Source organism: Leptopilina boulardi, unplaced genomic scaffold (genome assembly GCF_019393585.1).
Source record: "Leptopilina boulardi isolate dan_hultmark-lab unplaced genomic scaffold, ZJU_Lbou_2.1 LbouV2_221, whole genome shotgun sequence".
Lineage (NCBI taxonomy): Eukaryota > Metazoa > Arthropoda > Insecta > Hymenoptera > Figitidae > Leptopilina > Leptopilina boulardi.
This window is the reverse complement of record NW_026137776.1, coordinates 183,202-208,969: the sequence shown is the minus strand read 5'-3', so window position 1 is coordinate 208,969 and position 25,768 is coordinate 183,202. Positions and strand designations below refer to the sequence as shown.

The window sequence follows — 25,768 nt, the reverse complement described above, 5'->3', positions numbered from 1 at the left end:
CATTTTTTTGTCAACTCTCTCATCCAATTAAATCAATTTTTTTAAAATTCGATTAAATAAAAATTTTCAACTTTTGGTTTTTTCAATAAAATAAACATTCAAAAACATTGAAATATTCAATTGAATAAACATTAGAATTTTTTGATTTTTCAATGAAATAAGTATTTGAAATTTTGAAAATTTAATTAAATAAACATTCGAACATTTCGTGGCACATGAATAAGCTCTAAAATAAATTTGTTTGAATTTTCATTTCACAGAATTTTATTTCCTAGAATTTGAATTTTCACTTGACAAAATATCATTTCCTAAAATTTACTTTTTTTGACAAATTTTTACAGCCCAACCTCTTTATAAACTACCTCTTTACAAGCTTCAAGGTCAGTTGAGTTCTCGACAAGTTCCCCACTCTGAGCCGGCAAAAATACAATCAACATCCTCTTTATAAGTTCACGACAATTTTTGACGTTCGCGCAATGGGAAAGTGTATACAAATTTATTTTGATCATTCTGACCGTTTTTTTTTTAGTTGCCAAAATGATGCTACACACATTTCAGGCTAAAAATAGTTTAAGTATTTTATTTCAAAGTGTCATTTGAGCAGAAAAAGTCGGATTTAAATTGAAATTTTTTTTTTTCTTTAATTTCCTTTTATTAAAATGAAATGCAAACTTGTGAATATTACACAGAAGTTGAATGTGACAAATTTATGTTATTATTACACGTACTAATAATAATTGAAATTGATGTACTTTGCATTTCTCTTATAAATATATAAACCTTTTTCTTGTTCAGAATATAATGATTAATGTAAAATTTTATTTTAATTTACTAGATGAGAATTCATAGGCCAAACTTCATTTTTAATAAATAATTATTTATTACATTATATATTGTAATTTTGATAATAATCAACTCTATAATCATCCATTTACCCCTCAAAATGCATTTTTCCTTCATATTTAGTCGATTTATCAAGTCTTTTTTGAAGAAACTAAAAGATAACTGAAAGTTAACCGAATATAACTTAACCCAGCTCACGGTGCGCCAGAAGGTGGTTTAAATAAAAATGAATTGGCACTTAAAAATTCTTTTTGATTATGATTCTTAGATGAATAACAAACATTTCTCAATAGTTTTTAAAATCAGTTTACGTGCCCGATTTAAATAAAATTGAGTTTTTATATAAAAACAGTGTTTTATGGGAAATCAGAATTTATTTAATCTAATAAATACTGTAATAAATGATAAAATAATTACTTATTTTCAATTTTACATATAAATAATTATATTGCTGTAGTGTTTGTGTCCAATTTTAAAAAATTAAATTATAATGCTAAAAGAACGTTTTTAAAAGTGACAAAATTTATTTAAGAGAGTCGAATGGTCTCTGAAATTTTTTGGCAAGAAGAGACCTTTAATTATCGCTCTATAAAAACGGCACTAAACGTGAAAATGATAAACATTGATTTTAAAATACTTTCTTCTCGAAAGACGGACACTTTTTACAAAAGCAGCTAGAGATCCTTATCTTATATAAATTTCCTAAATCCGAAAGATTATGCGAATCCATACAAAAACACGATTGCAAAACGAAAAGTAATATAATGACAGGTTCATTACCTCCTGCCGCCGTCAGATGGCAGCAGCATGCAGGGCGCACAAAGTCGCAGCTGTTATTAGATTACTTTTCTACTTTTTGTTTTGCAACCATGTTTTTCTATGGATTCGTATAGTCTTTTGGATTTAGGAAATTTATAAGATGAGGATTTTGGCTGATTTTGTTAAAAGTGTTCGTGTTTCGAGAAAAAAGTATTTTAAAATAAATACTATTTCACGTTCAGAGCAATAATTAAAGCTCTTTTCTTGCCAAAGAATTTCAGATACCGTTCGACACTCTTAATGCATAAATATAAAAACGAAACAAGAAAATAAATTCATTGTTAATTTTATATGAACCCAAATCGGAAACATCTATTATCTATACGCATATAAGTATACATTAAATAAATTCTGGTTCCTCATAAAATACTATTTTTAAATATTTAAAACTCAATTTGTTTTAAATTGGGCACGTAAGCTGATTTTAAAACTATTTCGATAAATCAAAATCGCCAGGGTAGCGTTTTACCAAGCCCCCTCCCCCCGAGCAGGTCACGTGGTTTTTGGATGGCCCCCAAGCACTGCAGTTAAAGGTAGATTCTTTTCTTTTAGAAATTGTTTTAATTTGGGTACAAATTCTTCTTTAAACCATTCTTGAAATATCGCGGTGGACATCCACGCACTGCTGTGGTCGAGTGTATATTTTCCAATCATGACGATGGTCAGTTTGAACGAGCCATCAGCATTGAAACAAGCAGCAATCGTAAAACGCTCTTTTCTCTTTCTCCATCCTGGTGTCGGCAAATTGTTTTTCTCCACTTATTGTAAGTGCTCAAATTCCTTTACGTTTTTTCCACTTTTCTAGCCATCCATTACTAGCTGCAAAATTAGGATTTCCACCAATTTCTTTATTTATATTTAATGCTTTCATTTGAATCATAGGGCCAGATATAGGAATTTCCTTGGAACGCATTTGCAAGAACCACGTATATAATTCTTCATCTATCACATCATTTTGTACTGATCTCAGTTTTTTGAAATTATAAGAAGTTCTGCTCTCAGAAGCCTTATGTATACTTTCCTTATTTTTGTACCAAGACTGTAAAACTGTATTATGTAAATTATATTTTTCACACACTGCTTGTAGAGATTTATTCTCAGCTTCTTGTATTATTTTCCATTTTTCAGTTACAGTAAAACTTCTTCTTTTAGAATTGTTCTCCATTCTGGCAACATTATTGTTAACATTGTTTCTCTTAGATTTTACCATCAATTGCATAGTTGCAACACTTGCCTCTACTCGTTGTTTTTTAATGCTCTTTTTTTCCATTCTACAAACCAATTAAAATCTATTAAAATCTAGCAAAATCGGATTCTCTAAATAAAAATTTCGTCTAATAGTGGTTGCGACCAAATTTTTTAAAAAATCTAGTTTTAATATATGTGACGCTCGATGATTCCCTGAGTTCATTAACCATAATATTATTGTAAAAATTTTATTCCCTTTAAAAATATTAAATATTAAAAGTAGGAGGTTCACAATGTGATTTTGTAACCTTAAATTTTTCAATTTTTTTAAAAACGCTATTATTAAAAAACTATTAAAAATTAGATGTTGGAACTCACCGAAAACATAAATCACTTTATTCTGCACAGAGGAACGAAAGAATTATTGCAAAAATTTATTATTTTTGGATGATATACGATTTTAAAAAAAATTTTATTTAAATATTCTCAAGATTTTTATTTACTTATAACTTTTTGTCGGTATTCCGAAAAAATTGAGGTTTTGCACAAAGATTTTTTATAATATTCATTACCTTCTATTAAAATCTTACGAAGGTGTTTTGCTTCGTTTTGGAGATATTAATTTTCAAAATTTTTTATTTAAAAAGGTTAATTAAAAGACTTGAAGTTAACTGACCAATTTCAAATCGCTACATTTTAATATATTTTTATAAAAAATGGAGCAGTTTTAATAGTCAATAAAATCATATTAATATTATAAAAATAATTTATTAATTAATAAAAATTAATAATCTTATTAATTATAATACAATTAACGTTTCAATAAAAATCAGTTCTTGAAAGAAAGGAAAGAAATACTATAGTAAATACTTGACACTTGTGTGATATGAGTGAAGAAACTTATTTATAAAGTCTAAATGTTTGGTATATGATGTATTCAACGCCAAAGTTTAAGGCCAGGTCCAAATCGTGTCAGCTGTTCCGTTGAAACTTCAAAGGAACAGCTGACTCAACTTGGACCTGGCCTTAAGTCCATCTGCAATTACATCTCCGATTTTTTTTTCTTTTAGTACTAATTGAGACTGGCTTCCATGAATTTTTTCAAATTTTTTTAGCAAGCCGTTTTCGAGTTATAGAATTTTGAAAATTGGAGAATTTTCATGACTTTTAATTTTTAAATGCTCATAACTTCCTTAAGGCCAGGTCCAAGTGAGGCAGCGCCATCTACATTAAAACAATAATTTTGGAAAATTTTCAACAGCCTTTTCTCGAAAACAAGAAGGTAAAATGCGTTTTTCTTTATGGATAATTGATTATTAGCAAGAAAATACACTACCTAAAACTTTTTTTGGGTTAAAATGATGAAAAAACTTTTATGTCGATAAATTAAATATGAGCAGTTTTTTCACAAAAACTGTAACAGTACTTTCTCGGAATTAACAATCAAGAATACAATTTCCATTTGGAAAATTAATAAACGTTAAACAATACACCAGCTAAGATTCACCAATCACAAAAATAACAACAAAAAATTTTATTACATATTTAACATATGGACACTGTTTTACTGATTATGACAGCCCTTTGGTAGATTATGTATTTCAGGTGGTTATCAACAGCGCCAATCTCCTCCTTTGGGCAAAATCGCGAAACGTCTGGTGACATATATAACCTGCCCAACGGCTGTCATAATTAGTAAAATATGTTATGTTAAAAAACTTTTTATTGTTATTTTCGTGATTAGTAAATCTTAGCTGGTGTATTTTTTAGCGTTTATTAACTTTCCAAATGGAAATTGCATTTTTGATTGTAATTTCTGAGAAAGTACTGTTACAGTTTTTGTGAAAAAAGTGCTCATATTTAATTTATTGACATGAAATTTTTTTCTTTATTTTAACTCAAAAAAAGTTTTAGCTGGTGTATTTCTTGCCAATAATCAATTATCCATAAAGGAAAAAGCATTTTATCTTCTTGTTTTCAAGAAAAGGCTGTTGGAAATTTTCAAAAATTTTAGTTTCAATGTAGATGGCGCTGCCTCACTTGAACCTGGCCTTAAAAATGCATCAATTTTAAAAGTCTTTTTTTTCAAAATGAGTGTTTTTAAACGTACTTTTGCAAAAAAAAATCGAAAGTTTTTTTTAAACGATATTACTATCAAATTTTTTTAGTTTTAATGATAAAAAGTCATTTTTCTCATTTGACGTACTGATCGATTTTTTTCAAAATTTTTTCCAAAAAAACTACTTCTTTTTACGAAACTTTTAAGCCTAGCCCGATAATAGGCAAACGATTTTTTCAATATTTTCGGAATTTTTAAAAAATTTTTGAATTTTTGAAAAATATTTTTTTGGTTTTTTTTATACTACGTACTTTTATGTATTTTGATGCGCTGTTTACGAAAATCATAGTGACAATACCCAAAAATTTGATTTTTATGATGAAAACTATAAAAAAGTCCCAAAATTTATGGTTTTTTTTGTTTATTTGGTAAAATATGCAAAATTAAAAAAATGCATATAACTTTTGTTTGAACATTTTTTTTTAATTTTGCATATTTTACCCAATAAACGAAACAAACCATAAATTTTGGGACCTTTTTATAGTTTTCACCATAAAAATCAAATTTTTGGGTATTGTCAACTATTATTTTCGTAATCAGCGCATCAAAATATATAAAAGTACGTAGTACAAAAAAAAAACCAAAAATATTTTTAAAAAATTCCGAAAATATTGTAAAAATTGTTTGCCCATTATCGGGCTTGGCTTACAAAGCTGAAGTACGCAACGTTTATGATAAACGATTTTTAAAGAAACAATTTTTTAAAATGAAAAATTCTATAATTTTTTTGCCTAAAAAATATTTCTTGTAGTTTTCATTAATCAATAAATTATAAAAAAATATTTTTTAGGCAAAAAATTATAGAATTTTTTATTGTAAAAAATTATTTTTTTAAAAATCGTTTATCATAAACGTTGCGCACTTCAGCTTCGTCTTGGCTTAAAATTTTCGTAAAAAGTAGTTTTTTTGAAAAAATTTTGAAAAAAATTGATCAGCACGTCAAATGAGAAAAATGACTTTTTATTATTAAAATTAAAAAATTTGATAGTAATATCGTTTAAAAAAAATTTTCGATTTTTTTTGCAAAAGTACGTTTAAAAACACACATTTTGAAAAAAAAGACTTTTAAAATTGATGCATTTTTAAGGAAGTTATGAGCATTCAAAAATTAAAAGTCATGAAAATTCTCCAATTTTCAAAATTCCATAACTCGAAAACGGCTTGCTAAAAAAATTTGAAAAAAATTCAAGGAAGCTAGTCTCAATTAGTACTAGAAGAAAAAAAATCGGAGATGCAATTGCAGATTGACGTACACTTTGGCGTGGAATACATCATATATAAAATGGTCAAAATACCTGTGTGAAATGTGATTGTCCGTTTTTAAAGTAATATTAGCCAAAAACTACATGACACCAGCTTGCAGTGGAATGACATTTTGAACGATTTTGAACAATAACAAACAATAACAACCATGATTCTTTACGTCAGCTGATTATATTTGCAGTGTCGGTAAATTATCATCTCCCATTTTAGCGCGCGTATTTAAAATTTATATTTTTTAAAGTTATGTTAAAATCTCGGTTAAAATAATCATTTTATTATTTAAATTAAATTTTATTTTAATGAAAATACATATCGGGAAACGAAAATTACTAAAATTGAAGAATTTTAAAAATATATGTTTTAAATAAATAGGAAAGTTTTTTTTGTAAATTACAAGCACAACTTCTAAGTCAAAGTCAACTTACTCAGTCACTTTAACCAAAAACATTTAAAAATACCTAAACTAATTTTTTTCGTTTTATATCTTGCATTAGAATGTTGTTTTTCACACAATTACGCATTGCACTGAAAATATATGTGACCTGGACAGTTAAAAGGGACCTTTTGTCCGAAAAAATTAATTTTTTATTGATTGGTGATTCTGATAGAAAAAAGTTTTCTCTATCAGAATCACCAATCAATAAAAAATCGATTTTTTCGGACAAAAGGTCCCTTTTAACTGTCCAGGTCACATATAATCTTTGCAGAAGGAAAATTGTCCACCTGTCACAGAGCAACTTGAGAGATGTCTCATTCAAATTTTCGCGCTTCATTTTATTTTGGTGTGCACGGCTGACAGCTTAAAAATAAAATGACCCTAGAATTATAACTAGATTCTAGGGATAGTTGATGTTTTATTCAGAAGTGCCAATCGGCAAAACAGTGCACGTGCACGTGTTTGTGTCTTTCAAAAAAGTTAACTAAAAATCTCAATAAATAAGAATTGTTTCATTGAGATGAACAATATTTCGAGTTTATAGATAAGTGAATTTGCATTTTACCAATTAAGAACAAGTAATAATTTTTAATAACCGTAAACTCCTGAGTACTGCAAGTAAGTAAAACATTTATTTATTCAAAATGAGGTTATGTTTATATTTTAACGTATATTTTATTTAAAAAAAAACTGTTTCTTTTAAATAACATTAAAAATATTTTAATAAAAAAATATTTTTCTATTTAAAATAAATTATTTAATACAGTACCTTAATTATTGGATTAACGATTTGAAAAATTATTTTCTTAAAGGTTAGGAATTTGCAATTCTTATAACTATTGCTTATTGAAAAACGTTAAAAAATAATAGTAAATTATAATTATTGAAATTAAATATCTATTTTTTAGAAATAATTATTGTCATAGATTTCTGTTTATTTCTAGAATGACGACGTCTCTTGCAGAACAGTTGAATAGGTTGCGAGCACCTCAAACTTCATTATTGCTTCAAGATAAAAAGAGACCTAGTTTATTATTTGATCCCAAGGATGCTGCTAATCTTGACAGAGAAACTGTTTTAAATATTGGTGAGTGATATGTATAATTCATTTAAAAAAGATTTTTATTATTCAATCCATTATATTTCACCTAAAATCGTTGCAGCCTTTTTCTATAAATATAAATAGATTCAAAATATTAAAACTTACATAAAAATTTAATAAAAAAAAAAAAAAAAAAAAAAAAAACAAAATTGAGTTTTTAAATATTTTTTTAATGTTGAAACATCAATAACTTTGAAATGTTTTATTGAAAAAAATCAATTAATTTGTTTTTAAATATTCTCTAAGTTTTTTATAATAATTTTAGAGTTAGAAGAAATTTTATAAACAAAAATAGTCCAAACAGTCAAGTTTTTAAAAAAATTTTCGATTTTTAAAATGTCAATAATTCTCGACAGAATAATAGTAGAATGTTCGCTAATAAATCAAAAAAAAAATTAAAGGACGTTTATCCACGGAAATGCAGACCTCCAGAAAAAATAATTAACGTTTAAATAATTAAAATAAAGTTATTAATTGTACTTTCTAAAAGAAGGAATATCAATTTTTAAGAAAAAAATTTAAAACCTAAAAAACTTATTTGTTTAAAAAATTTTCTGTCACATCGCTTCTACAAAATTTTTTAAAAATAATTTCATTTCAATGTAATATGGCTTACTTTCTTTAGAAAATGATTTTCTACAACTTCACCGTGAGGATTTACAAACAAGCAGAAAATCCCCACTGTAAAGTTGTAGAGAATCATTTTCTGAAGAAAATAAGCTATATTACATTGAAATCAAATCATTTTGTAATGATACATTATTTTAATAAAATGCAACTTTTTCTTTTTACATTTTTAAGCAAAATACGTTTTTTTAGTGTACAATGCAGATATTTTTCAGATCATCTTTATTTCAATTATTTAACAAATTTTTAACTAAAATTTTTCACTAAATTAATTATTTTTAATAATTTTAATGAAATTCTTCATAAATTCAATTGGTATCTTATACTGTTTTTCAATTAAAATTTTTATGAAATTTAATAATTGTTTATAATTTTAAAAAAATTAGCAAATAAAATTTACAAAAATTTTTAATTCAAAATTACTTGAAATTTAATTTTTTGCAAAAATTTCAATTTTTTTTAATGATTTTTTTAATATTCTTCGAAAATTCAACTATCTGAAACCATTTTTCTGTAAAACTTAATTATTGTCTGAAAATGAAAAAATTCTTTTGAAATTCAATTATTTCTAAAAATTTCAACTTTAACTCTTCCAGAATTATTATTATTTTAAAATAATGTTTATTTAAAAATCTGTAAAACTTGATTAAGTATTGCCTGAAATTTTTTTTACCATCAAAACTAAAAACTATGACAAAATTTTTAATTAAAATAAATTGTTTAAATCAGACTTCAAAAAATTATAAAAATGGAATTTTAAGAATTTTTTTTTTTTTAGAAATTTCAAATTTGTACTACTTAAATAAAATATTGAAAATTTGTCTTACAATTAGTTCGATTTTAAAATATTCGGAATAAATTTTCTTGATAATATTTTTATAGAATTATTCTCATTACAGAATTAATAAAATAAATTGAATATCTAATAACATTAGTTATTTAAAGTAAAATATTCATTATCAATTGAATTTTGTTAAAATAAAAAAAATCGACTTTTTCGACTTTTTTTTGGTATATAAAACGACTAAAGCGACTTTTTTGTGCCTTAAACTCGATCCGAGGCCTGCGATTAAAAAACCATACATATTTGCTAAAATTACTTTAATATTTAATAAAATATAAATATTTTAAGAAAAAATTTTAAAAAACCACAGTAATCGGACACTGTTATTAATTTCGGACAGCAGTCAGAAATTTTTAATTTATGAAGTAAAAAAAAAACTATTTGTATTGTTTTATGCTGTCCAAATATTATATAATAATAAAATGCTTGGTCTGTCCTTCTGTCTTAACTTGAAGTTGGCCTTTTCTGATTTCACGTGTTTTTTTGAATAGTAATCTTATGACGTGTCAAATTTTGACAATTCTTTTTCTCATTTTTGCCAAAGTTGTATAATTGTGTTTCCAAATTTGGGAATAAGTTTCTTTAAAATTCCAAATTCCAAAATTCAATTCACGAAGCTGAAGTACACAACGTTTACCAACGAAATTTTTTTTAAAGTTGTATATTGATTCAAAAATTGTATACAAATACAAAAAAATTATGATGAGAAAAAAGATGCGCCAGGAAATTTCGTACAAGATAGTAATTTGAAAAAAATTTATTTTTAAAAATTAATTTTTAAGGTACCAGGGGCCAACGAATACCTATTAAATATTAATTATAAAAACACAGGCCTCGAATCAACTTAAAGACACAAAAAGTCGTTTTAGTCGATTTATATTCCAAAAAAAGTGGATTTGTTTTTTATTTTAACAAAAATATTTTACAGATTTTTAAATAAAAAATTTTTTTTTTTTAATAATAATCCTTTTCGAAGGGTTAAAGTTGAAATTTTTAGAAATAATTAAATTTCAAAAGATATTGTTAATTTTCAAACAATTATTAAATTTTACAGAACTAAAAATAATTTATCAAACAATTTTTGGAAAACATTTTTTAAATTTAATTGAATTTTCAAAGATTTAAAATTGAGATTTTTGAAATTAATTGAAACTTTAAGTGTTTTGTAATTAAAATTTTAGATGATTTCACTAAAAATTTATTAGAAAATGCGGACAAAATACAATAATTTGAAAATCATTTTTAATTGAAAAATGGTTTCAGATAGTTAAAATTTCAAAGAATATTATTAAAATAGTTAAAAATAATTGAATTTCCTTAGAGTTATAAGTGAAATTATTAAATTTCAAAAAAAAAATTTTCGATGGAAAATTTTAGAAATAATTAAATTTTAGATGCTTTTAAATTCAAATTATTGAAAATTCAATTAATTTTGAATTCAAATTTTTGAGAATAATGAAATTTTATTTGATTTTAAATTTGGAAAATAATTGAATTTTAGTTCATTTTGAATTGAAAATTTTGAATAATAATTTAATTTAAGTTCATTTTTGATTGAAAATTTGGATAATTAATTTTGAATAGAAATTTTAAAAAATAATTGAATTTTATTTCATTTTAAATTGAAAACTTGGTAAATAATTAAATTTTAAATTGAAAATTTTGGATAATTATTGGATTTTTAATTGATTTTGAATTAAAATTTCGGGTAATAATTGAATTTTAGTTTATTTTGAATTGAAATTTTAAAAAAATAATTCAATTTTATTGTGATATTTTTTTTTTAATTATAAACAATTGGTAAATTTCATAAAAATTTTAATTGAAAAATAATTTTGATATAATTGAATTTGTGATGTATTTCATTAAAATTATTAAAAATAATTAATTTAGTGAAGAATCATTTTAGTTCAAAATTTGTTAAATAATTGAATTGAAGAAGATCTGAAGAAGATCTACATTTTATACTAAAAAATGTATTTTATTTACATTTTTTTTCAAATGTAAAAAAAAATATCACATTTTATTAAAATAAGTCGATAAAAGTCGTATTTTTGAAAAAAGTCGGAAAAAGTTGTATAATCCGAGGCCTGTAAACATATAATTTTCATTATTATCATTTAATATGTAATAATATTCTAATAAATTAAATTATTATTGATCATATTAATCTTTAATTTCTTTATAACAAACAATTAAATATTCAATTTGGCGCGCTTGCGCGCGTTTAATTTTGTTACTTTATTTTATAAAATAATAATAATAATTAGTTATTATTTATTCGACAAAAACATAAAAGTGTTAAATAAAATAAATAATTTTTACTGATATCAAAAATGATTATTTAAAAATTATAAGATTTTTTAAAAAATAGGCCACAACGATTGTAGGTAAAGAATATAGAATTTATCCTTATAAAAATAATAATTTTAATTATAATTTTGATATTAATGAAATTGTTCTAATTTAAAAATTCAATTTCTTTTAGGTCTAAGTGGACTGAAGGAATTAATCAAACTGAGCAATCTTTTTGAAGAATTTGAAGGAACTTTATTTGCACAAAGTTCTCTGAATTTAGAGCGTGCTGTACAAGGCTCTAAGCTTAATAAAAAATTAGATGCAAATATTGAGAAATTTTTGATACTTCTTGCACCTTATTTTCTATTAGATTATTCACATAAAGCTTTGGAATGGCTTATTCGCAGATTTCGTATTCATCAATATAACAAGGACCAATTTCTATTGTTGATTCTACCATTCTACGAAACACGCATGTTTGCAAGGTAAATTAAAAATTTTATTAATAATTTTTAATTTTATATTTATCCAATTTATTATTTTATCATTTTATTATGTACTTAATTTTTAGTTTTTTATTTCTATTATTATTATTTATCAAATGACGTTATCATTTACTATTTTTAAAGCGAGGGATCAATGAAATTTTAAATGATTAAAATTTACAATTTTGATAGGCAACTAATTTTCTTTTTCTGGAATTATTTAGAATCTAAAATTATTATATTTATTAAAATTTTGCTAAAAAATTACTTTTGACCTTTTGAGAATTTTATTTGTTTGAAAAAAATTAAATTTTTTTTTCAACATTCATTCGATAATTTGTTTGAAATTATAAAAAATAACTATTTTAATAAAACTGTCGATGAATTTAAAAAAAATTTTTTTTTTCCCAATAAATCAGTTATATTCATTAGTGAAACTAATTTATGGCAAAAAATCAGTCGTCATTAATTTAAATTAGTTAAAAATTTTTACTAATTTAGAATTATAGAGGAAAAAATTATAATTTTGTAGACCTTCTTGTTTAAATGAAAAAATAATTTAATTGAAATAAAAAGAATATTGACGTTTATTTTTGAAAAAATGTGAAAAAAACATGAATTTTCAAGGTTTGTTTTCAAATTTTTTGAAAAAGAATTTAAATACCTTATCGCCTCCATTAAATTATTCTTGCAGCTCTACAGGGAAGTCAAGAAAAAGTTAGAAAATATTCACAATTTTTTGTAATTACTAAATAATTAATAATTTTTTTGGAGAGTGCTAAAAAAACCTTTTTATTTTTACAAAAGGGAATCAAATTTTTAATTTTTTCCTCAAATTCTCATTTTTTTTTCTTTCTTTTCAAATTTCTAAAATTATATATTGATTTTTCTTTTATTTTCTTTTTTTCTAAGACTTTCTACATATTAGATTTTCCTTAAAATTGTTTCATAAAATATTAGTGCTCTGGCATATAATATCGATTAATTATACTATTTTTGAGTTCTCTACAAAATTTTAATTCAATACTATCAAATATTTTGCTTTTACAACGCAGATCAAAAATTTTTCCCTTAGAATTCTCAGTTTATTTTTATATATTTCAAAATATTATCGATTTCTCTTTCAATTTTAAGCAATGCATAGTGAGAGAAATGATATATAAGTCAGGGAGCATTTTTTTTAAAAACTTTTTTAGACACAATAAAATATTAAATAAAAAAAAAAATTATTTTCAGAGCATTACAATTAGTGGATGTATCAGATGCTACAGATAAATGGCATTGGTTAAAATCAGTTCAAAAAACAAGAGGTCCTCTCTCCTCTTTAGTCTTGATAAATCGAATGACCTCCGATAATGGTTTCTTCAAATTGATTTGTAATCATGTGATTAATGCAACAAAAATTTATGGTTCTCAAGCAACAAGTTTAGCAACATTGTATAATTTTTATACATCTACACTTATCAAGTCAATTAATCGAATTACAACTATTTCTGATATTCAAATTAATCATTTGCTTCCAGCACTTGTTAGTGGATTATCAAGTTCAATTCAAGATTTTGCCGCTGGTAGTTACATGATTTTTTTCACTCTCAACACTAAAGTCAAACTCAAAGACGATACCATTGATTATCTTTTATATAAATCTTTTAAACGTTCAAGTATGCATTATGGAACATTACTGTTTTTAATTTCATTTTATAATTCATACACCAATCCACTTGAGACAATTTCTGATAGACTAGTCGTTCGTTTATCAAATTTATCATGGTTTATAGAAAATCTTATAAAAATTAAATCATCTGGTGTAAAAACATCGAAATTCATTGGACTTCTTTTGGAATCTGCACTTCGTTATATTTTAATAAATCCCAATGAATCGGAGAATGTTGAAAAAATGATGGATGATATTTTTCAAAAAGTTTCACTAGACGATGAAGTGGATATATTTTTAACATCAATTTTAAAAAATAAATTAGTCAATCTTGTGAGAACAGAAGAATCAAAACAATATCTAATGAATTTATATAAATCATTAGAGAAAAGTTATCCAAATAAATTTGATGAGATGCTAAAGAAAATAATGAATTCCTGTGATAATAATGAGGATGCAAAGGAAAATTTAAAATTTCTCATGTCATGGCACGATGGTGCACGTGATTCTGAGGGTTCATTGGAGATTTTAAATAATTTATCACACGCCAATTCAGAGCAACGAATTTTGGCATTGAAAATAATATCAAAAAATTCAATTGTAATATCGGAAAATTTTCAAGATTTAATTTATCAAACTTTATTGGCACGATTTAATGATGATGACGATCATGTTATTGGTACTTTACTTTCATTTTCAACTAAACGATTAAAAGAACTTTTTTCCGTTCAAGTATTAGTGGAAAAATTAATGATTCTCGTTTCGAAATGTAATGCAAAAAATCGAAAAATTGTTGCTGAGCCAGCAATAAAAATTCTTTTGGAAATTTGTGATAATGGAGAAGACGCAAGTGTATTTCTAGTTGTACTTCCTTATATATTTCCAATTGTCAATGATCATGTGAAAATTAGTTTAGAAATTTTGGATTCAAATTTTGGTAAGAGGAATAAATTTTTTCGTACACTTAAAAAAGAATTGGAGGAGGATCTCAATAAACGTCGAAATGAATCTGTTGAAAAATTATCAAATTTAGAACAAATTAAATTAATAGCCAATGAAGAGAAGGAATCAAAAATGATTGCTGAATGGTTAGTGTCAATGAGTTTTCATTCACTTTTAAATAAAGATTTATTACCACCAACGGATATTATAATAAATACAATGAAACAACAAATGAATGGCGATGCGGCTTTTTTATTTTTTAATATGCTTTTACTTGGTTCAGTTTGTCGTGTACCAGTTGGTTCACTTTCATTTGATGTTGCAAAAGAAGCTATTGAATTAGTTTCAGAAATGTTGAAAAATTACAAAAATGTTCGACTTTTGCCCGATACTTCACATTTGACAGATCAAAAAATGCCAGAAGCACTTTCTTTAACGTCAAAAGGAATTCTTCCACTTCAAGCAGGAACCTATGTTTTGGAAATGATACACAGACGTCTTGATTTTAAATCCGAAAGTTTTATGTTTGATTTTGAAAATGACGAAGAACGAAGTAAATTAATTGTGAGATTAATTGAAATTTATTTAAATGGTACAAATAATAAGAAGACAAAATCACACTATATGTGGTGTTTAAAAATATTTTTTCAAAGACATTTTGCTGATTTGCAAAATCTTTTGCAATTTTTGTCCCAATTATTTAATGAACCAGTGAAAAAGGAAATTTCCTATCACGCACTCGAAATGACACTTCAATTATTAAATGACTGTAAATCATTTCAATGGATTTTTAAGGATGAAATATTTATCAGTAATTTATTAATAAGTTTAACGTCAAAAATAAATAAATGTCGTGGAATTTCTGTTAATATTTTGAAAAAAATTTCACAAACATTTAATCTCAAGGGTGAGGGATTTTTTACACTTCTACAGGAATTGTCAATGAGAAGTCATGAAATTGATATGGATTCTGAACAATGTAGTTTGATACTTTATTTTTTGTTATCACCAGATCCGGACGTACGTCATTTATTAAATGATGATGTTAGGGAGAAATTGAATGAGGCGCAAAAAATGCTTTTTGATGTTATTAGAAATGAAAAAATTCCCATTCATTTGATTGCACAATTACTTGATTGTTTGATTAATGTGAATGGTGCAACAATTCTCAAATTATTGGCACCACTTGGATTAAAATTTCTTGCAATGGCAAAAAAACAGCCGGAAAATAAATACATTAGCATTGGATTAACAAATATTTTACAAAGAATTAATAGCAGTTGTGTAAGTGCTCTACAATGTAAGGATGTTTGGAAATTATTTGAAATGTCACTCTCGGATCATACATCACAAATTTTAGTGAAAAATACCCTAAAATCGCCAAGTATGATAATAATAAAACAAATTGATGAGACATTTTTTGAGAATTTAAATAAAATCTCACCACAATTGCAGAGGAATCTTTTTTCAAAATTAATTGACGTTATCACTGATTGTGAAGTGAATATTGTTAGTTCAAAGGCAAGTAAAGCATTTAGAAGAATAAAAATTGATGCACAATTTATTGTTAATGAATTAAAAGAAATGACAAAATCTGATTTGAAAAAAATTGAAACAAAAACAAAGAGAAAATTAAATCAAGTTTCACAAAATCCTGATTTAATTAATACACATAAATGGAAGAGAGGTATAACTTTACTTGAATTTATAAAAACTGCAACAAACATTGAAAATGAGAAAATTCTCATTTTACCTTTATTTGATCTTCTTCGTACTTGTCTCAGTTTTGAAATTCAAGATCCCGTTGAATATACAAATCAATTGGTACTTTCGGCACTTCATCTTTTGTCAACTAAATCACTTCCAATTCAAGGTGCACATTTACATATTGCCTTAATAGCCGAGTGCATTAGAATTTCACGAAATCCCCAAACACATTATTATGCACTATCGCTTTTAGTTGAATTGTTTAAAGTTGCCGATACACAAAGTGCTCTTAATAATATTATGCCAATTTTCACATTTATGGGTAGCTCTGTATTAAGACAAGAGGATTCTTATTCAATTCAAATAACATCGAAAACAATTGAGACAATTATTCCCGTTGTGAATGCAGGTAATGATGAAAATAAAACCTGTGAAATATTACGTCTCTTTATTACTTCATTACCTGATATTCCTGAACATCGTAGAATTCCAATATTTGTCAAACTTCTTCAATTTTTAGAAAATTATATACATCTTTATTTCTTATTGACATTTGAATCACATGTTTTGTCAGAGCAAAATAATATTCAAGGACGTGCACAAAAAATGGAATTTGCTCAACAAATATCACTTGAATTTTCATCGCAAAAAATGATTAATATTTGCGTGAAATTGGTGCAATTTTTGAAAATTTTACCAATTGAAATTGATGACGATCGTCAAAAAATAAGAAAACATGGATTTAAAAATAATCATATATTTAATGTTGAGAAAAATTCACCAAAACAATTGCGACACTATAAATATACAATTGTACAATTTTTAAGTCAACTTCTCTCGCGAACAGAATTTATTAATCAAATTGCAGAATTAGATTTAGAAACAATGAATGAATTAATGTGTGATTTTGATAAATTAATTATTGAATTGGTATTAATGATACAAAGTACATCGAAAAGTGTTGAATTACATCAGGGTAAACCAAAGGGGAAATATTGGAAAATTTTATTGCGTCATTTATATGATATTTTGGATTTGGTGAACAGTTTATTGCCAAATAAAGCATTTATTGAGAGTATTAAGAGGCTCGTTAGTCATGAATTGTTGAGTGTTAGAAGAAAAGCATTGGAATTATTAAATGCAAGATTACAACAAAGGAATTTTGGTGAACAAGATCATGATGATTTGTTGAGTTTAATGGATTCATTTTTGGATATACTTAAAGGTCCACATAAACTTCTCAGTCAAGAAATGGAGATAATACAACAAACGGCTTTAATTAGTATTAAATTATTAGCCAAATTCCTCGCTACAGAACATCCACAAAATTTCAAACCGGTAATTAAAATTTTTTTTAAATACATTTATATTTATTAAAATTGCTCATTCATAAATTTCTACTAAGATTAAAATATAAACAGGCCTCGGATTATATGATTTTTTCTAAATTTTTTTCGACTTGATTACAAAATTTTTAAAACAAAATACATATTTTTAGTATACAATGCAGATCTTCAGATCTTCTTTATTTCAATTATTTAACAAATTTTTAACTAAAATTTTTCTCTAAATTAATTATTTTTAATAATTTTAATGAAATTTTTTACAAATTTCTTTACAATTAAAAATTTTATGAAATTCAATAATTATTGTTTACACTTTAAAAAAAAATTAAATAAAATTACCAAAAATTTCAATTTAAAATTAAATTATTTTTAAAATTTTTCATTTAAAACTTAATAATTTTAATTATAACTGTAACAAAATTCAATTATTTTTTAATGATTTTTATAATATTCTTCGAAAATTCAATTATCTAAAAGGATTTTTCAAATTAAAAAATTTTAAAGTTTAATTTTTGTCTGTAATTTCTAATAAATTCTTCATCAACAGAAATCACAAAAAATCTCAATTAAAAATCACTTGAGAAATTCATTTAATTTAAAAAATCTGAATTGTAAATCTTTGAAAATTCAATTACTTTTAAAAAATGTCATCAAAAATTATTTAATAAATTATTTTTAATTTTGTGAAATTTAATTATTGTCTGAAATTTAACAAAAAACATTTTTAAATTGAATTAATTTTAAAATTGTTCATTTAAAACTTTTTTAAAACTTAATAATTTCAATTATAACTCTTCAAAAAATTCAATTATTTGAATGTATTTTTTAATTAGAAAATTTTGAAATTCAATTTTTGTTTGTAATTTCTAATAAATTATTCATTACAAAAATTTCAATTAAAAATCACTTGAGGTTCAATTAATTTTAAAAATCTGAATTATAAATCTTTGAAAATTTACTTACTTTTGAAAAATGTTATCTGAAATTATTTGATAAATTATTTTTAATTTTTTTTTTTATTTTAAAACTTTCGAAATAAATTTTTTTTTATAATATTCCTATAGAATTATTCTTACAATTAAGATATTAATAAAATGGATTTAATATCGAATAACATTAATTATTTAAATTAAAATACTTATTAACTAATTAATAAGGGGGATTTAATAATTAAAGGTAGGTGATTAAAATAAAATAAAAAAACTATTTTTTCAACTTTTTTTGGAATGTAAATCAACTGAAACGACTTTTTTTGCGCATCCGAGGCCTGTATAAAAAGTAGTAATAACCAAAGAAAATTTTTAAAAAAAAGTAGTATTTTAATCAAGAAGAAGTGAAAAAAAAATTTAATTTTGAATTTAATAAAATTTTAATTTAAAACTTTGATTAATTGTAAAATATAATTTATTTTAGGAAATTTTATTTGTATATATTATCTCTAATATATGTACGGATTTTTTTTTACAGATTCTTGAGTTGACAATAAATTTGGTGAAAAATAGAAATGGACCAGTTTTGGGTAGTGCAACAGCATGTATTGGAGAATTATGTAGTTCAATGAGAATTCATGCAATTTATTCACTTAATAAATTTTTCCCGGCAATTTTGACACTATTGGAGAAACAAATTTATCAAGAAGTACCGGATTTAATAATGATTAGTATCGTTTGTGCTCTTCAGAAAATAGTTGATACAATGGCCAATTTAATTTCGCCTTATTTCGATCAATTATTGTTTGAACTCTCTCGACTTAATTCACTGTATATCGATTCTGAAAATCCAAAGGTAAGAATTATTCATATTAATTAAATATAGAAAAAATTAACAAAAAAAAGACAAATAAAATTCATTTATATTGAAATATTTTTCAACATTCTTAAATTTTAAATATATTTTAAAATTTCAAACAAATTTTTATACACTTGAAAATATTTTAAAAAAAAATTTTTTTAATTTAATGCGAAAACAGATAAATTAGAGTTTTTTTTGCTAAATAAATTCTTTTCGTTTTTAAATAAACATAAAAAGTAGAAAACTGACTTAAATTTAGTTCAATGGCTTGAAAAAAAAACAAAGAATTTATTTTATGTTTTTTTCTTAAAGCTTGAATTTTCAAAAATATTTTTTTGATTGAATTTGGATTGGAAAATTGTTTTCCGTTTGTGCGAAAATGATTTTTTTTTTTTGTCAATTATTATTTACAATTGTTCAATCCTTTTTATAGAGCTTCAAGTTAAATAGAACATTTTTAATTTTTTTAAATTCATTTATATTTAAAAATTGAATTATTGTAGAATTGAATTAAATTGTAATTTAATTATTTTTAAATTAATTAATTTTTTAAGTTCAATGTTATTTATAAATTCAATTATTTTCGCATTTATCTTCTAAATTGAATTGTATTAAGTTTGAGAATTTTCGTGTGACACAAATTGTAATTTTTTAAATATTTTATCTATATCTGAACAAATTATGATTAACTGCTCTACTTTTCTATCAGTTTCCTGCATAGGAAAGAGATATTTGTTTAAAAAACAAGATCGAAACAATTTTAAACCGATTTTGCACACAAAATTACAATACAAGTTTTTCAATTTTTTTTTTTTAATTCGTTTAATGAAAATACAAACATTTGAAATTATACAATAGTTAAATATGTTAAAAATTTTAATTTACAAAATAGTTGAACAGCAACAAATTTTAATTTTAAAAATAATTTTGAAAATAATTAAATTGCGAAATAATTGTTAGTATTTTATAACTGAATTTATAGAACAACTAAAATGAAAATGATTGAATTTACAAAATAATTGAATCTTAAGATCTATTAAATTTAAATAATTAATTATTATTAATTAATAATTAAATTGTATTATTATTCAACTGACTTTTAATTGAACCAAATTTTAATTTAACAAAATTTATGTTTTAACAAATTTTCATTTAATTAAATTGTTATTTAAGAGAATTTGCATTTCATTGAATTATCATTTGATTGAATTTATTTTAGACATAATTTTCATATAATCGAATTATTATTTAAAGAAATTTTCTTTTTAAAAAATGTTTATTTAACTTTAAATTTGCATTTAACCGAATTTTGTATTAAACAAATTTTTATTTAATTAATTTTTCATTTTTTTTCAAACAATCGGTTTAAATTTTTTCTTATTGTTTTTTTAATATTTATGTCATACAACAAGAAATTTGTAGAAACCTTCAGTTCAAATAGTTGAAATTTTATTGCTGTAGTGAATATTGAAATTCTTTATATTAAATATTGTTGACAATTTTTTTTTAATTTCTGAAAATTGTTTTCAATAGATAGGAATAGTTGTCTCAAGATTGAAAGCAACAGGAAATAAACTTGCTAGCTCAGTGCCTCTTAGAGTTTTATTGCCAGCTGTAAAAAATACCTACGACGAGCTTTTATCTAAGAAAAAATACAAATACATTGATCCTCTATTGGGTATTTTGGCTGAATCGTTTACAAATATACAAGCATCTGATTTAAATACTGCTATGCCAAATTTAATAACATTTTTCTTAAATATCTTGGAATTCCGTGAACAAGTTGTAAAATCCGAAGACATGGAAATTGATGACGATATTGGGGTTGCCTTGTCGGATATGAAAAACGTTGAAGAGAGTGCAAGTAAAACAATGGTGGCATTAATATTTAAATTAAATGAAGATACATTTAGGCCATTTTATTATAGATTATACGATTGGGCAGCGAGAAATCCACATCATAAGCATCGAAATATCACTTTTTATAGGTATCAAATTTTATTATCATTCAATTTTTTGTCAGAAATATAATATTTGTAACGCAATTATTTACACAATAAGATAACAAAAAAAACAACTAATAATGAAAAAATAAGTATTATAAAATTAATGAGTTCTTGTTTATTAAAATTAGATAAAAATTGTGATTTTTGACTGAGCTGAAAGAAAAAACATTAATTATTTTACTGAAAATATAGTTGTTATAATATTTTATTAATTAATTAAAAATGATTTATTTTTATAGATTATCAGCGACAATTGCGGATTCATTGAAATCACTTTTTGTACTTTTCGCTGGGCACTTTTTAAAACACGCTGCTTTACTATTGAGCGCAAATAATTTATCAATAAACGATGAAATTCAAGAAACGACAATTGATGATGAATCAAGTAGAATTGAACTTATTGAAGTGATATTATTAACACTTCTCAGAGTCTTCTCTTACAATGCTCACGATTTCTTAACTCAGGAACGTTTTAGTATTCTTCTTCAGCCAATAGTTGATCAAATAGAAAATACCATGGGAACTAAGGAAGAATATGAGAAGCGATCAAATGAATTAATTGTTCCATGTGTGGCGTCTTTTGCTGCTGCCACTTCTGATGATTCGTTACATAAACAACTTGTTTATCAAATTCTTCTTAAATCAAGACACACGAAAGCTTATGTCAGAAATTCTGCTCTCAACTCTATTGTAAGTATATTTATATTTTATTTAATGTGTCTTTAATGTTATAATTTACAAATTATTACTATTATTATTATCATTAATTTATTTCGAATATTTCAAAATTAAACTTAATTGTAAGACAAATTTTTGAAAAAATTCTTAAAATTCCGTTTTTATAATTTTTTTAAGTCTGATTTAAGCAATTTGTTCGAATTAAATTTTTTTTTATAGTTTCTTTTAGTTTTGATGATCAAAAAAAATTTCAGGCAATACTTAATTAAGTTTTACAGATTTTTAAATATAATTTTTTTTTAAATAATAATTTTAGAAGAGTTAAAGTTGGAATTTTTAGAAATAATTGAATTTTCAAAGATTTATAATTTACATTTTTGAAATTAATTGAACTTCAAGTGATTTTTAATCTACAATTTTTGATGATTTCTGTTATTAAAAAATTTATTAGAAATTGCAGAGAAAAATAAAAAATTTGAAAACATTTAAAATGAAAAATGGTTTCAGATAGTTGAATTTTCGAATAATATTATAAAAATTATTAAAAATAATTGAATTTCAGAAGTGTTAAAAATGAAATTAGTTTTCAAAAAGTTTTAGATGATAAATTTTAAAAGATAATTAAAAGATAAAAGATAATTAATTTAGAGAAAATTTCAGTTAAAAATTTGTTAAATAATTGAAATAAAGAAGATCTAATGAAAATTTTTTATTATATATTAAAGAAAGACGTATTTTGTTTAAAAATTTTGTAAAAAAATGTTGAAAAAAGTCAAAAAAGTCGCATCTTATTCAAATAAGTCGAAAAAAGTCAGAAAAATTAAATTGAAATTTAATATTGAAATTTTGGAAAATAATTAAATTTCAAAAGATTGTGTTAAATTTTTAGACAATAATTATAATAAGAGAAATTTTTATTGATTTCTGTTGATGAAAAATTTAGAAATCACATACAAAAATTGAATTCCAAAAGTTTATAATAGAAAAATGCTTTCAGATAATTGAAATTTAGGCAAATAATTAAATTTCAAGTGATTTTGAATTAAAAATTTTTGGTAATTTTATTTGCTAATTTTTTTTTAATTATAAACAATTATTAAATTTCATAAAAATTTTAATTGAAAAATAGTTTAAAATAATTGAATTTGTGAAGAATTTCATTAAAATTATTAAACATAATTAATTTAGTGAAGAATTTTAGTTAAAAATTTATTAAATAATTGAAATAAAGAAGATCTGAAGGAGATCTGCATTGTATACTTAAAAAACGTATTTTGTTTAAAATTTAAAAAAAAAATGTAAAAAAAGTCAAATAAGTAGCATGTTATTAAAATAAGTTGAAAAAAGTCGGAAAAAACCGGATAATCCGAATCCTGTACTTATTAATTAACTAATTAAATTTAATTAAAATAAAAAAATCGATTTTTTTGGAATGTAAATCAACTGAAACGACTTTTTTTGCACCTTAAATTCGATCCGAGGCCTGTAATTTCAATTATTATTTAATGGAAGGTAACAGGCAAATTTTCGTTGTTTTAGGGTATTAATTAATTTTTTTTTTTATAAAATAATGCTGCGTTATGAAAATTTAGAAAAAAAATTAGTAATTAACAAATTTTATAATAGAACTTTTAAAATTCATGAAAAATTGAAATTTGAAATTCTTTCTCAATTTTATTATTCGATTCAATATTTGAAGATAATTTCAATTATTTGATTTATAATTTGAACATAATTTTAATTATTTGGTAGGAAAATTTAATTTTACTTATTTCATTAAAAATTAAAAGAGAATTTTAATTATTTCATTGAATATTTAAAGTTACTTTCAATTGAAATATTAAATTCAATTAAATATTTGGACATAATTTCAATTATTTTATTAAAAAATTTGTTGATAATTTCTATTATCTGACTATAGAGTTATATTATAAAAAGAAGTTGATAAATTACATGATAAGTTCAAATAATTTCCATAAATTAGTCTTCGTGAAAATCTCTATAAAGAAAGGAAAGGAACTAGAAATTTTTTAATAATTCAATTTTATGAATTCAAATTTAAAATTTTGACCAACAATTATTTGTATTTATTAAAAAAATTAATGAAATTATTTTTATTAATGTAATGTTTAACAGTAATATTCAATAATTTATTAATATAATAAGTAATTAATAATTTTAGTAAATTAAAAAGCTTTATTATTGTTAAATTGTTTTTATTTATTTTTAAAATTTAAGTTTAACGTTTTCTTTATTGCATTCCAGGTGGAAATAGCGCGAAAATTAGGCGAAGAATTTATGCCACTTTTGCCGGAAACTGTACCGTTCCTAGCAGAATTATTGGAAGACGAGGACGAAGTCACTGAGAAGAATGCACAGAATGCAGTGAGAACACTTGAAGAAATCCTTGGCGAACCACTTCAGAAATATTTCTGATTTCACGAGCACTTAAAATTTATCGATGTTTTAAAATTCTTTTATTATAATTTTAAAACAAGAATACGTCTGTTTAATACGTGGTATTAATTCCAGTTAATTATAAGAGATTTATAAATATATATATAATATAGTTAATTGATTATAAAATTTCGCGAGAAATTATCTTCTTAATTTGTAAAATATAAATATGAATTGAAATTATATTTAGGAAATGATAAATAAATAAAGTAAAATTGTCTATTTTACGAAAAACATTCGTTTATTTTAACTTAATTACATTTGGACGAAATATATATATATTTTATATATATATTTATATTTTAATATATATTTATTTGTTATACATATATATATATCTTCCTACATTATAATACAACTTTGTAAATAATTAAAAGTACATATATATAATAACTTTTGACAATATTAGTAAAATTAAACTTAAAATGATAATGTGATTGATGAAAAATAAATGTATGTGAAATTTATTTTTTTGAATGATGAAGGTAGAAAAATAAAAGCAGAGGAATTTGAGGCCAGATACGCCATAGGGTATCTGTACTCTGGCACATGAATGAATTATCTTCAGTTTGTTCATATCGTCCTTATTTTCTTTTGAGGAAAAACAGAACTCGGAAATGCAATAGTGTATGTGTGTGTGTGTGTGCGGGTGGTTTTCTTCGTGCGCCACCCGATGACGATAAAATTGAGTTCACAAATTTTCTCATGACTCCTCTGTAGTTTTGAGTATAATCTTAGGCCATAATTAGATACTCTCTCTCTCGCTCTCTCCTTTCATTCGTTTTGTCCTAAACTAGTCTTTAGTAATTTTCCAATTAAACTGGAGGAACTCCATTTGCAGCGTCTAAAGCAACTTCTTCCACATGACCCTCAGACGGTGCTTTCCTAATGAGAGAAAAAAAATTGTTTTATTATTTTTAAAATTCCCCTACAAAAAAAGACACTTATGAGACTGGATTCATCTCAAATCATGGTTTATTGAGAATTAACTTCACAATATTGTGCTTTTTTGAATTAAAAATAAAGAAAAACGTTTTTTTTTTTTTTGATTCACAAAAATTTTTCTTTGTAATTTTTACGGATATTTTAAATATTTAGCAAATATTTTCATTTAGCCAAATTTTATAAAATATATTTTATGAGCCAAATTTTCATATCGAACA

The 25,768-nt window shown here is 23.5% G+C and overlaps 2 protein-coding genes across 2 annotated transcripts in view; one reads left to right on the top strand and one right to left on the bottom strand.

The window, feature by feature from the left end:
* Nucleotides 1–7,110: 7,110 nt before the first annotated feature.
* LOC127279675 (HEAT repeat-containing protein 1) lies at nt 7,111–24,841 on the top strand. Its single transcript, XM_051302190.1, has 8 exons — nt 7,111–7,286; nt 7,613–7,755; nt 11,730–12,024; nt 13,261–17,665; nt 19,141–19,458; nt 20,998–21,452; nt 21,710–22,160; nt 24,414–24,841. Exons 2-8 carry the CDS (start codon nt 7,614–7,616, stop codon nt 24,582–24,584), a joined length of 6,237 nt encoding a protein of 2,078 aa, XP_051158147.1. The 5' UTR covers nt 7,111–7,286; nt 7,613; the 3' UTR covers nt 24,585–24,841.
* Nucleotides 24,821–25,768, bottom strand: part of LOC127279676 (uncharacterized) — a 74,411-nt gene continuing 73,463 nt past the window's right edge. Inside the window, exon 10 of the mRNA XM_051302191.1 lies at nt 24,821–25,490. Coding sequence (XP_051158148.1) covers nt 25,421–25,490 — 70 coding nt within the window. The 3' untranslated portion in view covers nt 24,821–25,420. The remainder of the gene's footprint in view (nt 25,491–25,768) is intronic.

Excerpts from the sequence above, each read along its gene's own strand:
- LOC127279675 (XM_051302190.1), top strand. The coding sequence starts at position 7,614 with ATGACGACGTCTCTTGCAGAACAGTTGAATAGGTTGCGAGCACCTCAA. Across the intron at positions 7,756-11,729 it reads AGAAACTGTTTTAAATATTG|GTCTAAGTGGACTGAAGGAA; the intron begins GTGAGTGATATG and ends AATTTCTTTTAG. Across the intron at positions 12,025-13,260 it reads GAAACACGCATGTTTGCAAG|AGCATTACAATTAGTGGATG; the intron begins GTAAATTAAAAA and ends AATTATTTTCAG.